The 13,738-nt window shown below is 41.7% G+C and overlaps 1 protein-coding gene across 2 annotated transcripts in view; it reads left to right on the top strand.

Moving 5' to 3' along the window:
- Positions 1–13,738, top strand: part of ENGASE (endo-beta-N-acetylglucosaminidase) — a 60,131-nt gene that overhangs the window by 38,399 nt on the left and 7,994 nt on the right. For both annotated transcript variants that reach the window (XR_013263473.1, XM_077458921.1), the window contains exons 9-12: positions 812–915; positions 1,902–2,010; positions 4,761–4,948; positions 12,061–12,209. Coding sequence is in view for 1 of the 2 variants with exons in the window: in XM_077458921.1 (XP_077315047.1) it covers positions 812–915; positions 1,902–2,010; positions 4,761–4,948; positions 12,061–12,209 (550 nt within the window). In the remaining variant the exon portion in view is untranslated. The remainder of the gene's footprint in view (positions 1–811; positions 916–1,901; positions 2,011–4,760; positions 4,949–12,060; positions 12,210–13,738) is intronic.

The following is a 13,738-nucleotide window of genomic DNA, read 5'->3' as shown; positions in this document are numbered from 1 at the left end:
AAAACCCTGTGTGCAGCAGCCCCCCTAATACTTACCTGGGCCTCATCTCGATCCAGCGATGTTGCATGAGAGCCACGGGTGTCCGGGACTCTCCCTCCTCAATGGTTACCACAGCCTCAACCTCAACAGTCAAAAAGTGCCAGAAAAGGCTTGACGGTGGTTAAGGAAACATTAAAGTGGATGTAAACCCTCACATATACCCAGTGAAGTGAACAGCCTCAGATGATACACAGGGATAAAACAAATCTCCCTACATAAGTTTTACATGTACGGTATATCTGCTGTTTTCAGCTTCATATATTCTTTAAAAAGTTAAAATCATGTTAGGAGATTTTTTCTTCCTGTTCAGCACTGCAGTGAAGTCTGGGCATACAGCCAAGACAGCTGATTGGAGGAAAGGCACACACCCCCTCTCCTCATAGGTAGAGACTTTCAGGTCTGTTTTTCAGCACTCTGCTAATCTATAGCATCCTCCCCAACACAAACCTCTGGCTGCTTTTATCTCAGTTGACAGAGAACTTGTCAGAAGTTAACATGCTGATAACTGAAGAACAGAGCAGGAGAAAATCACAGAACACCATGCTTTGAAGAGAGATAAGAAAACACTGCAGATATATGTGCCGAGCTCAAGAATCGGGTTTACATCCACTTTAAAACAAGAACTCTGGTCACTGTCAGTAACAGCTCATTTTATGTTGTAATTCGTTTTTTCTCCAGTTTTGATGACTCGGCTCCATATGTCGCTGCTGCCGACTATCTGCCCATATACTGACGATGCAGCCCCTCTAATCTAACATGTATTGTTCTCCAGTCTTTGCAGATGATCCGTCAGTATGGCTTCTCTGCTGCGCTCTTTGCTCCTGGCTGGGTCTATGAATGTTTCAACAAGGAACAGTTCTTGGAGAACCAGCACAGGTGGGAATAATAATAGTGATGATAAAAATAACAAGCTGTATGAACTATTTGGGCCCTTGTCACACCAGGGTGTTGCAGTAACGCACGCATGTTCATTTTAAATAGGCTGCCAAAGCCCTGCAATGCTTTGAAAATGGACTTGCAACATTTTTTTAATGCAACTAGCCACGGCACACAGATCGTTCACATCTATTGCATTGTGATGTAGTATAACGGAAGCGCATTGCATTGTGTTAAAGGCTGAGTTCACCTTTTTTCCCCTAAAATTATAACATCTTTTTTTTAATTTTATTTGTTTGTTATGTTAGTTTTAGCTTCACTTGTGAAATAAACCATATAAGTGTATCTTTCTTTTAGATAATGCATAAGAGAGATCCCCAAGCAACATTGGGGCACTGATGTTGATTTATTAGTTTTGTGTTGTAAGGTGTTTTTTTTTTTTTTTTTTTTTTTTACAACAGAGTAGCTAAGAACTGCCAGGTAAACATGTAATACAGCCTAGAGCTCCACTTTGTCAATTATGTTTCTATATTTTAGACCCCTTTCACACTGAGGTGCTTTTCAGGCACTTTCACGCTAAATAAAGCTCCTGATAAGCTCACGAAAACCTATTTCTATTAAAATCAATGAATGCTTTCACACTGGGGCAGTGGGCTGGCAGGGGGGTGAAAAAACACTCCTCTCCATTAAAAATTAGCGCCTGGAAAAACTCGTCAAAAGCACTCAAATGTTTTACTGCTAGTTTAGAAGCGCCTCAGTGTGCCCCATGGGCTTTCACACTGGAGCGGTGTGCTGGCAGGACGGTAAAAGCAGTGAAAGGAGCGGTGTATAGCGGCCGAATAGTGCCGCGAAATTGGCGGTAATGCGCCGTTAAAAATAGCAGCGTTTTACAGCCAACGCCGCTCCAGTGTGAAAGGGGTCTTAAACATTTGGAATTGTGTTTTTATATAACAATTTATTTGAATCATCCCATAATCTTTCTGCAGGTTTTGGTCTCTCTTGGAGAATCACATGTACATCCACAGTCTCTGCACCCTTCCTATATGTTCTTCGTTCTGTCTTGGATACGGAAAGAAGAGATTTTTTTACGGAGAGGTGAGTTGTGTGTTGGAGCACCTGAAGAATCGTAGTATATGCCGGTGGTCTCAGCCATGTCTCTCCCATGAATAAAAGCAACTCATTGCTTTGCTAGTGCAAAGGATAGCACATGAGCCCTGTATAGGGTTAGTGGAGGATTGCGGAAAAGAGAGGACACCAGAGATATATTAAACGGCTGGTTTTAGTGTGTTTTTGCTTTCATTTGTAAAATCCTTTCAAGCCTTTTGCTGCCAGGGATGTATTTTCATTTTTGCACACATGCTAAAAGGTACGGTTTAGGCCTAAAGATTCGCTAATGCCACATACACAGACACGACCAGACTTTTTGACAGCAAAGGTCCGACGGGACGAGTCCGTCGGACAATACGATCTTGTGTGGGCTCCATCGGACCTTTGCTTGCCAAAAATCCAACTTTAGAAATAGAACATGTTTTAAATTTTCCGCCGGAACTCCGCCGGACTGAGAAATCCATTCGTGTGCTAATCCGACGGACAAAAACCGACGCTAGGGCAGCTATTGGCTACTGGCTATGAACTTCCTTATTCTAGTCCGGTCGTACGTCATCACGTTCAAATCCGTCGGACTTTGGTGTGATTGTGTGTGGCCAAGTCCGTTCATTCAGAAGGTCCACCGAAAGTCCGTCGGGAAGACTGTCGGACCTAGTCCATCGAAAAGTCCGGTCGTGTGTACACGGGATAACCCTCCAGAATATTATATATAGAGAGGTTTATCCACTTAAGGACCTGGTCTCTCTTTTTTTTTTTCCTAGAAAATCACTTAGAACCCGCAAACATTATATATTTATTTTTTAGCATTCAAATAAAAAATGCTTCTGTGTACAGTAGAGCTGCACGATTAATCATCAAAAATTGTTATTGCGATCTTGACAAAAGTGTTTCCCGATTCTTTATATGCAGAGAATTCTCTCTGCTCTTCTGAAACCACAGCTGTCAAAAGAAAGGAAGGAAAAAAACGGCAGTCTGCCAAGAATCAAAACCTTCTTTATCAGTTGAACTTCAGTATAAACATTGTAACAATTTGTAAATGGAATAGAACTTCGTGTGTACGTGAAAAAAGTTTAACTACTTAAACAATAAACCTTTTCAAGTTAAAATCATTTTTTTATTTTATTTTTTGCTAGAAAATTACTTAGAACCCCCAAACATTTTATTTATATATATATATATATATATATATATATATATATATATATATAATATTTTTTTAGTAGACACCCTAGAGAAGTGGTTGTTGCATTATTTTATGTCACATTGTATTTGTGCAGCGGTCTTTCAAATAAAACATTTTTGGAAAAAAATTATGTTAATGAATTGAAACCAAAAAAAAAAACACCAGTAAAGTTAGCACATTTTTTTCTTAATTTCTTTTATTAAATGTCAAAGATTTTACGTCAAGAGAATCGTGATCTTTTTATTCTAAGCAAAAAAATCATGATTTTCATTTTGGCCAGAATCGTGCAGCTCTAGTGTACAGCAGCCCCCCTAATACCTGAGCTCCCTCCAATCCAGTGATGTTGCACGAGAGACTCGGCTGCCCGGGACTTTCCCTCCTCATTGGCTGAGCCAAAGAGGAGAGAAAGGGAATGAAGCTGTGCAGCTGCTCCATGTCTGAATGGATACACACAGCCTCGGCTCAGGTGCCCCTATAGCAAGCTGATTGTTGTGGGGGCACTCAACAGGAGGGAGGGTCCAGGAGTGCCCGTGTGGGACCCGAGAAGAGGAGGATCTGGGCTGATCTGTGCAAAACCATTGCATAGAGCCAGTAAGTATGACAAAAAACAAGACTTTAGTAACGCTTTAATAAATAAAATAAAAATAATACAATATATACCCCATTTTTTGTAAAAAGAGATGTTACCCCGAGTAAATAGATACCTAACATGTGCCTAAATACCTAAAATTGCACACGCTCGTAGAATTTTATTTTTACACTTGTCGCCTTAAAAAAAAAAAAAGCAATAAAGGTGATCAATTTTTTTTTTTTATCGCAAGAAATGTAAACATCCCTACCGATAACAATACAGCATGACAGGTTCTAGAAAACCCCAAATCCATTTCTATCTTTTAAAAGCAAAAGATCAAAAAAAAAAAAAAAAAAAAAAAGTGATCATTTGCTTTAAAAAAAAAAAAAAAAAAAAGGCCCTGTTTACATGGGGCTGGAAGTGACGTTGCTCTGGTCCTCCTAGGCCATAGAGAAGAGCAGAGCAGTGTGTACTTGTCTCTAAGTGTCATTTGTGTCTGCTGCCTCCCTCCTCTACTATCAGCATAGATCACTTCTGACAAGTTTTCCTGACACCAGGAGAAAAATGGTGACAGGGGAAGGAGCTCCAGCTGATTGACAGCCTCGGCTCTGTTCCTGAGTGTTGCGTGAAGGGGGGGGGGGTGTCTCTTCCCTCCAATCAGCTCTCAGAGCTCTCCTCACTGAACTCTACAGAGTGCAACTTCAACTCTCCGCCCCCTTTTTCTGAACACTCAGACAGGCTTTATAAATTCTGCACTTTGAATGGATGTAGAGAAGAGAAGGCTATAGTTAAACGGGTACAATTTATGTAGGAGGATTTGTGCAATCTTCGTGTGTCCCCTAAGGCCATTCCCTTTACTGGGTAAGGGTTTACAGACACTTTAAATGGTGAAGTAGAGGTTTCATTATGTGTTTTTTCCCATGAAGACATGAAGATGTTTTTTTGTTTTTGTTTTTAACTCTGATGGTTCTTGCTTTGCTTCAGGCGGAAGATATTGGGCCCTGGTTTAATTTAAGTGCTCAGGAACTACAGCCCATCTTCTCTGCGGTAGAGCCGGGTGAAGACAGCAGCTATGTGAAGACTCGGGTTTGCTCACAGGAAGCCTGGAATGGAGGCAACTCTCTCCTGGTGGAAGGAAATTTATCGGCTAACACCAATGGTGTTTCTTTAAAGTGAGTTGCCTGATGGAGCTTCTGATTGGCTGTCATGTTGTGGTATCTTTATAGTCTGCTGAAACTCAGGTGGGATGGCACTTGGTTAAAGTGGTTGTAAACCCTTACAAACCACTTTGACCTACAGGTAAGCCTAGATTAAGGCTTACCTGTAGGTCCAAGAAATATCTCCTAAACCTTCACGGTTTAGGAGATATTTACTAAAAGACAGTGACAGCTGTCTATGGTGCAGGCGCACTTTCGCTGTCAGTGGCATGCCGCTGCTAACGGCGATATGCCGTTAGTGGCATCTCCTGTGCGCATGCTGTGACGTCATGCAGTGACGTCATTGCTGCTCCGGCGCTGTGAATGGCCGGAGCAGCGATATCAGGAAGAAGATGGAGGCTCCGGACTACAGGGGACAGCGGTGACATCGCTGGCTCCTGTGTCAGGTAAGTGACACATAATGGGTTACTATGCGATGTATAGTAGCCCATTATGCTTTACCTTTGCAGGGAGACAAAGAGGAAGTAAACCCATCAAGGTTTACTTCCTCTTTAATGCGCTCAGGGGCTGACTGTCCTCAGACACTGCTACATCCAGGCCTCCTAGTCTCATGATGAGCTAGTGAAGGCAAAAAAGCGAATGCCAAAGGATTGTCTAAGATCCAGTATTGTTACCATCACACATAATATCAGGAAGGCAGAAGACTTTCAACGCGTTTCGGGAGCCAAGGATCCCACTTCTTCAGGGCTTGGACAATGTACCTGTCTGGGGGGGGGGGGGGGGGAGAACTGACTACTATTTCTCTGTGTGTCCGTTTTTATCTTACTGAAAAAAGATAAGAGGATTGCTCAGAACTGGATTAACTCTTCGTGGCAAGACTGGGCACAGATTACATGAAATCCTATACTGTACAAGGTGCAAGCCTTAATTTAATTTTTTTTTAGGGGGGTTTACATCCATTTTAAGGATCCAGCACCTCACACTCTCCCCCCACCCCCCCAAAATCTAACTTTGGATATGATAAATTAGGTTAGGAATACACAATTGAGATTGGGGTGAAATCAGTAATATGGGCTGCCTGATAAGTATAAAAAATTTTTTTTATAAAAAGAAAACTCAAAGTACTATTTTCCTAATTGATTATACAGCTGTCACATGGCCCAGCTCTTTCTCAGCCTGTCTGGAGGGAAGCATAAGCAGGAGGAGCTTCTAGTCATTTGCTGCTGGTCACATGTTAAAAAAAAAAAAAAAGAAATATTTGGAATGCAGAGTAAAAATAAATAATTATTTATTATTTAAAGATTTTAAATCAAATCTTTATTATTATCATTATTTTGGCAATAACATAGTATGGGTGGATTTCTGCCAGCCACAGGCTGTGTCATGTCCCTCCAGCCTGTGTGTTAGAATAAGAAGGAGGTGAAGCCTCCATCAATCTACATGTAACATCCCACTCCATTGCGTTTAGCGGGTATGAAGGAGAGAGTCGAGCTGTTATTTACCACTGTGTATTTGCCCACATAAAAGAAAAAAAAAAGTTGCACTACATAAACAATAATGTGAGCAAAGTCCAACTGATGATCTATAAATCCAACAGATCAGTGAAACAAAGGTGCTCTATAAAGTACTAGTGCAAATGGAATCCAACCGTTTCCTCCACCAGGTGATGTCCCCAACATATAGGATGTACCCTTACCCCACAATATGGACCCTCTATAATGGAAGGTCAAATGCGCTTTGGGATATACCGGCTCCAGGCATCCATAAGGAAGTAGTGCAGGCAGTGCACGCCTCTCCAGCCGTTCACCTCATGTCAGCCAAGTAACACCCAAAAGAAATAAACGGGGCTTCCAATAGTGTAAAACCTTTTGAGGTGTTTATTAAAAAAATAGCACAAAACAGAAGATCACTAAAGGTGCATCAATGTTAACCGCTTAAGGACCGCCTCACGCCGATGTACGTCAGCAGAATGGCACGGCTGGTCACAGGCACGTACCGGTACGTTGCCCTTTAAGAGCCCAGCCGTGGGTCGTGCGCGCACCGCCGGCGGCGCACTCTCGACCCGGTCCTGAGCTCCGTGGCGGTGTCCAGCGATCGAGTCACAGAGCTGAAGAACGAGGAGAGGTCTGTGTAAACAAACCTCTCCCCTCTACTTCCTAGTGTAGCTGTCACTGATCGTCTGTTCCCTGTTATAGGGAAAGACGATCAGTGATGTCACACGCCAAGCCACACCCCCCTACAATAAAAAAACACTCACACTTAATGCCTACACTGCCCCGTAGTGGTTAACCCCTTAACTGCCAGCGACATTTTTACATTAACCACTTGCCGCCCGCCCTATTACAAATTGACGGCGGCAAAGTGGTTTCATTATCCTAACCGGACGTCATATGACGTGATCAGGATAATGAGCCGCTGCGCGCCCCCAGGGGGCGCGCATCGCGGCGATCGTTGTTGCGGGGTGTCAGTCTGACACCCGGCAACTACGATCTCGGTAAAGAGTCTCCGACGGAGACTCTTTACCATGTGATCAGCCGTGTCCAATCACGGCTGATCACAGTGTAAATGGGAAGAGCCGGTGATCGGCTTTCCCTCACTCACATCTGTCAGACGCGAGTAGAGGAGAGCCGATCGGCTGCTCCTCTGACAGGGGGGGTCTGTGCTGATCGATTATCAGCACAGCCCCCCCGAGGATGCCCACACTGGACCACCAGGGAAAAGGTAATAAAAATCCATAATCCTCCCTAGACCACCAGGGTGCCAGTCAGCACAATGGGTGCCAATCAGTGCCCATAATGGATGCCAATCAGTGGCCACAATGGGCATCACTGATTGGCATCCATTACTATAACACTGATGCCGCCTATGAGTGCCCACCTGTGCCGCCTATGAGTGCCCACCTGTGCCGCCTATGAGTGCCCACCTGTGCCGCCTATGAGTGCCCACCTGTGCCGCCTATCCATGCCCACCTGTGCCGCCTATCCATGCCCACCTGTGCCGCCTATCTATGCCCACCTGTGCCGCCTATCCATGCCCACCTGTGCCGCCTATCCATGCCCATCCGTGCCAGCCATCAGTGCCAATTTGTGCCACCTATCAGTGTCCGTCCGTGTCGCCCATCCGTGTCGCCCATCCGTGTCGCCCATCAGTGCCGCCTATCAGTGCCACTTCATTGGTGCCACATTGGTGCCCATCAGTGCCACCTTATCAGTGCCCATCAGTGTAGCCCCATCAGTGCCCATCAGTGAAGGAGAAAACATACTTATTTACAAAGTTTTGAAACTGAAACAAAAAAAAACATTTTTTTTTTCAACATTTTCGGTATTTTTTTATTTGTAGCGCAAAAAATAAAAACCGTAGAGGTGATCAAATACCACCAAAAGAAAGCTCTATTTGTGGGAAAAAAAATGATAAAAATTTCATTTGGGTACAGTGTAGCATGACGGCGCAATTGTCATTCAAAGTGCGACAGCGCTGAAAGCTCAAAATTGGTCTGGGCAGGAAGGTGTTTAAGTGCCCTGTATTGAAGTGGTTAATCAGTGCATTTTTAATCGCACTGATCGCTGTATTAATGCCAATGGTCCCAAAAATGTGTCAAAATTGTCCATGTCCGCCATAATGTCGCAGTCGCAATAAAAATCGCTGATTGCCGCCATTGCTAGTAAAAAAAAAAAAAGAATAATAAAAATGCCATAAAACTATCCCCTATTTTGTAGACGCTATAACTTTTGCACAAACCAATCAATAAACGCTTATTGCGATTTTTTTTTTTTTAACCAAAATTATGTTGAAGAATACGTATCGGCCTAAACTGAGGAAAAACATTTTCTTTTTATATATTTTTTGCCAAAAAATAAAAAACGCAGAGGTGATCAAATACCACCAAAAGAAATCTCTATTTGTGGGGGAAAAAAGGACGCCAATTTTGTTTGGGAGCCATGTCGCAGGACCATTGCAATCGTCAGTTAAAGCGACGCAGTGCCGAATTGCAAAAAGGGGCCTGGTCCTTTTAGCTGGAAAATGGTCAGGGGCTTAAAGTGGTGTTGCCACCAAAAAATGAAAAGCTGCTTAAAATTAAAAAAAAAAAATGATTGGCAAAAAAAAAAATTTTTACTCACCTCTAAATACCGGTTGCTAGGGGGTCCCTCGTAGTCTGCCTTCTTCATTGCCCGGGCTGGTGACATCACTTCCCCTTGCGCCGCACATTCACCTGGGACCTGTCACGTGTCCCAGGTGACTGTATGGCGTATCACGGTGCCCTGCGCCGCTCGGTGCCCACAGTATGCATGACGGCGCCGCGAGCAGAGCGGGGAACGAGGGGGGGGGGGGCTTCGTTCCCCCGCATCGCTGGACCCTGGGGCAGGTAAGTGTCCGATTATTAAAAGCCAGCAGCTGCAGTATTTGTAGCTGCTGACTTTAAATTTTTTTTTTTTTAAGGGGTACCCCACTTTAAGTGGTTAAAAAAACTGCAGCATAAATCTTAAAAAAAAAATCAGTGACTAGGATAGTGTCTCCTCGCCCTCACCCACATGTGTGACTCTGTAGTCACATGGGCTGCTCAGATGCGATAGGGAGGAAATACGCAGCATAGAAAATCACTGAAAACTGAGCATGTGCAGAGTTGCCACCACGGCTGCAAAATCCCTAGCTGAATTGACACCCCTGACACCTGGGCCCTGGCCCCCTTACTTACCATATGCCGCTGTGGAATGCTGTATGGAAGTACCCAGGACTGACAATTCTGTTCTCTCCTGTTGTGTCCATTTAGTATTAGACTTAACTATATTTGATTTTTATGTAGCATCCGCCCAGAGGAAGTGTTTTTACACGAAATGCGTTGGGATTTCAGGATGTAACTTTAACTTTTCAGGATGTATGCTTTAACAGAAATTATCTGGAACCACCACCTTTCACTTCTACTAACACAATCTACACGTTTATCCCTTATTGCCATTTATTGGCAATATTATATGTGTTTATGCATGTATTTTTACAGTATTACTATGTCTGTATTATTGTGTGCTGTTATATGTATATATTAATGCATATTCATGCCGTCCATGCCATTCATGCATGGTTTTTCATATGACATTGATGTAAAAAAATAAAAAATCAGCGCTGCACCTACTATTATGCAAATATGTGCCAACAATCTACATAAAATAATATACATATTGAAATCTAAACAATCAATTTAATTGCACAGGATATATATACACGGACTTTACATGTATATTTGATTACGATTTATATTGGTTATAGTTTGGCACTTAGCTCTTTATTTGGTCATAGTAGTATTCTGCCTGCACAGCACTTTTGATTGGTTATATTTCAATATGTATACTATTGTATGAAGATTGTTGGCACATATTTGCATAATAGTAGGTGCAGCGCTGTTTTTTAATTTTTTTTTTACAATTTTTTTTTTTTTTTGGGGTACTTACCTTTCATTTCAGCAGCAGCCCTAGGATATATATTTTCTAATTTTTTAATTTAAAATGTTAAATTTTTGTTTATATTTCCACAGCGCGGGTTTTTAATTACCATTTTTCATTTTCATATGACATTACCCTTTTATATGACGTGCACCACTGTAACTTATTTACATTTATATGTTAGTAAACATGTTCACATATCTTTTAAACCACAACCAGCCATTAGCCTCATTCAAAGTCCCAATTTCCCCCTTTTTTTATTTAGCTGAATTGGGGACATGAAAAGAAGGTGGAGATAGAGAGCAGCAGGATCTACCAGTTGTTTTTATTTTTTATTTTTTATTTTTTTTTGTAGAATAAAAAAAAAAATGACTACGAATCTCGTAGTGACTGAGTGAGCATTTACTGATAGTTTTGTAGAAGAAATAGTTGGGGACCAAATTCCAAACAGATTAAGCAAACAATGGTACCAACATCCCTTTGAAATTAAGAAAGAGCAAGAAAAGAGATATGGGATTTTAAAGGTACAAATTAAAGACAATTAAATCAGATTTTAATATAAAAAATGAATAAAAATAATTTTATTGAAAAAATAGATAAAAACAGCGAATACAAGTATATCCAAAGTCATGAGTACATACACCTAATGCCTATTACAGACAGTGATAATACTGTATTCACGTATATATGATCATACGTCCAGCAAGCTTCTACATGTTTCGCCGGAAGGGCTTCATCAGGAAAGTGGGCCAGATCATTTAAATTTAAAACAAGACAACATTTATGTAGTGTATTCAACCTTAGGTGTATAAAAAAAAATACAAATTAGTATAACAAATATCAAATTCACTTAAATTCATCAAACATGACCGCATTGATCAACTGAAGGTTCCAAAAAACCTACAACTCTAATCACCCCTGCCCCCCCCCCCCCTTTTATTTTTACCAAAAAACCAACCCACATCCCGGAAAAAAATAAATAAAAAAAATTAAATATTTTATATAGTTTTTTCCCCTTTCGACAGGCTGCGACACTCCCAACCTCAAATATGGGTCCTGGAGTAGGCGGCATCGCAGTCTGTCGAAAGGGAAAAAAATGTACATTTTATTTTTTATTTTTATTTTTTCCGGGATGTGGAGTGTTTTTTTGGTAAGCTTGTAGAAGCTTGCTGGACGTATGATCATATATACGTGAATACAGTATCATCACTGTCTGTAATAGGCATTAGGTGTATGTACTCATGACTTTGGATGTACTTGTATTCACTGTTTTTATCTATATTTTTTCAATAAAATTATTTGTATTCATTTTTTAGATTAAAATCTGATTTAATTGTCTTTAATTTGTATCTTTTAAAATCCCATATCTCTTTTCTTGCTATTTGATAGTTTTGTAGGTCTAGTGACACTTGAACCCTGGAACATGTATGCATATCTAGGGTCCTTGCTCAACCATTCCTGTTCAAGTTCATGGTCTCACTGAGTAGAGAAGCAAAGCCCAGGCAACTAACAAGAGCTACAGAACAATGGCTGTTCCCCTTTTGCTGATATGACAGACCCCCCCAGCAGCATATTTAGATATGTTACCTTCTATTATAAATCGCTCCTCAAAACTTTCTCTATTTGTTGTAAATCTGCTTTGCTCGGAATCATTTGAGATCCCTCATTTGTACAATGCTGTGTTTTTGGTAGGTTGTTCTCTCTACACGTCCCCGCTCCGGAGAAGATCTTGCTGTCCATGGTGTACAGGCTGGAGGGGTCATCCAATGTCGCAGTATCACTGGAGCTTACCACCCTAGACGCCCCATTATGCAGCGTGGAGAGTGTCTCCGAACTGACCGGTGAGCCATTTGTTGGTTGGCGATGCTTGTAAAGTCTGTACCGCCTAAGATGTCATATTTTTACTGTGTAATACCGGGGGGGGGGGGGGGGGTTATGGCTGCAGCTGGATGCCATAACTTGATATAAAAATTTTCAGCAGCCGCTGCTCTTTCTGCTAAGTGATCAGAGCGGCATGACGTCACTCCCGGCCTCCTAGGCCATAGAGCCCTCTTTCTTCTTGGGCTTCCTGATGAAGCCAGGTAAGCCCAAGAACCACTGGAAAGCGGCAGGGGGTGACCTCTCCTGATGCAATAATAATAAAAAAATCTCCATAGGTGACATTTAAAAAAATTCTACAGGTTACATGTTTTGAGTTACAGAGGAGGTCTAGTGTTAGAATTATTGCTCTCGCTCTAAAGATCGCGGCCATACCTCACAAGTGTGGCTTGAACACCGTTTTCATATGCGGGCGCAACTCACTTATGCTTTCGCTTCTGCACACGAGCTCGGCGGGACAGGGCGCGTTTACATTTTTTTTTTCCTTATTTATTTTACCTTTTATTTTTAATTTTGACACTGTTCTTTAAATAAAAAATAAAAAAATGTTGGTCACTTTTATTCCTATTACAAGGAATGTAAACACCCCTTGTATTAGGAAAAAAGCATGACAGGGCCTCTTAAATATGAGATCTGGCGGTCAAAAAGACCTCCGATCTCATATTTACACTAAAATGCAATAAAAATAAATAAAAATGTCCCTTTTAAGAGCTATGGGCGGAAGTGACATTTTGACGTCGCTTCTGCCCTGCAATGGTATGGAGACGGGTGGGGGCCATCTTCCTCTCACTCGTCTCTATGCCACAGAGGAGAAAGCACTCAAGGGCATCGGAGCACGGTGGGGGGGGGGGGGGGGTGGGCCTCTCCCGCCACTGATAAAAGTGATCTTGCAGCGAATCCGCTGCAGAGACCACTATTATCGGAAACCAGGTTGCCGGCTGAATAAGAGGATACCGGGGTTATGGAAGCTAGCTGCTGCCGTAACAATTTTCAAAGTTAAAATGTATATTGGCGTGCTGCAGTCTGGAAGTGGTTAAAAAATATATAATTAAGTTTAATATATATATATATATATATATATATATATATATATATATATATATATATATATATATATATATATATATATATATATATAATTAAGTATGAAATATCCAGTACCATATTTGCCATCAACAATGTGTTTCTGTAACAATCTAGATCCCCTCTCTTGAATATTAGAGCAGCCTTGCCTCTTAAAGTGGTGTTGCCACCAAAAAATAAAAAAAATGTTTAAAATTCTTACAAAAAAAAAACCAATTGGAAAAAAAAAATGTTTTACTCACCTCTAAATACTTGTTGCTAGGGGGTTCCTCGTAGTCTGCCTTCTTCCTTGCTCGGGCTGGTGACATCACTTCCCCTCGTGCCGCACAGACATCTGGGACCTGTCACATGTCCCAGGTGACTGTGCGGCGTATCACGGCGCGCCGCTCGCGCATGCGCAGTGGGTGCC

The sequence above is a fragment of the Lithobates pipiens genome, unplaced genomic scaffold (genome assembly GCF_037356315.1).
Source record: "Lithobates pipiens isolate NorthernLeopardFrog02 unplaced genomic scaffold, aLitPip1_a1.2 Scaffold_28, whole genome shotgun sequence".
NCBI classification, from domain to species: Eukaryota; Metazoa; Chordata; class Amphibia; order Anura; family Ranidae; genus Lithobates; species Lithobates pipiens.
Note: the sequence above shows the minus strand (reverse complement) of the source record. Positions and strands in the feature narration are given on the sequence as shown.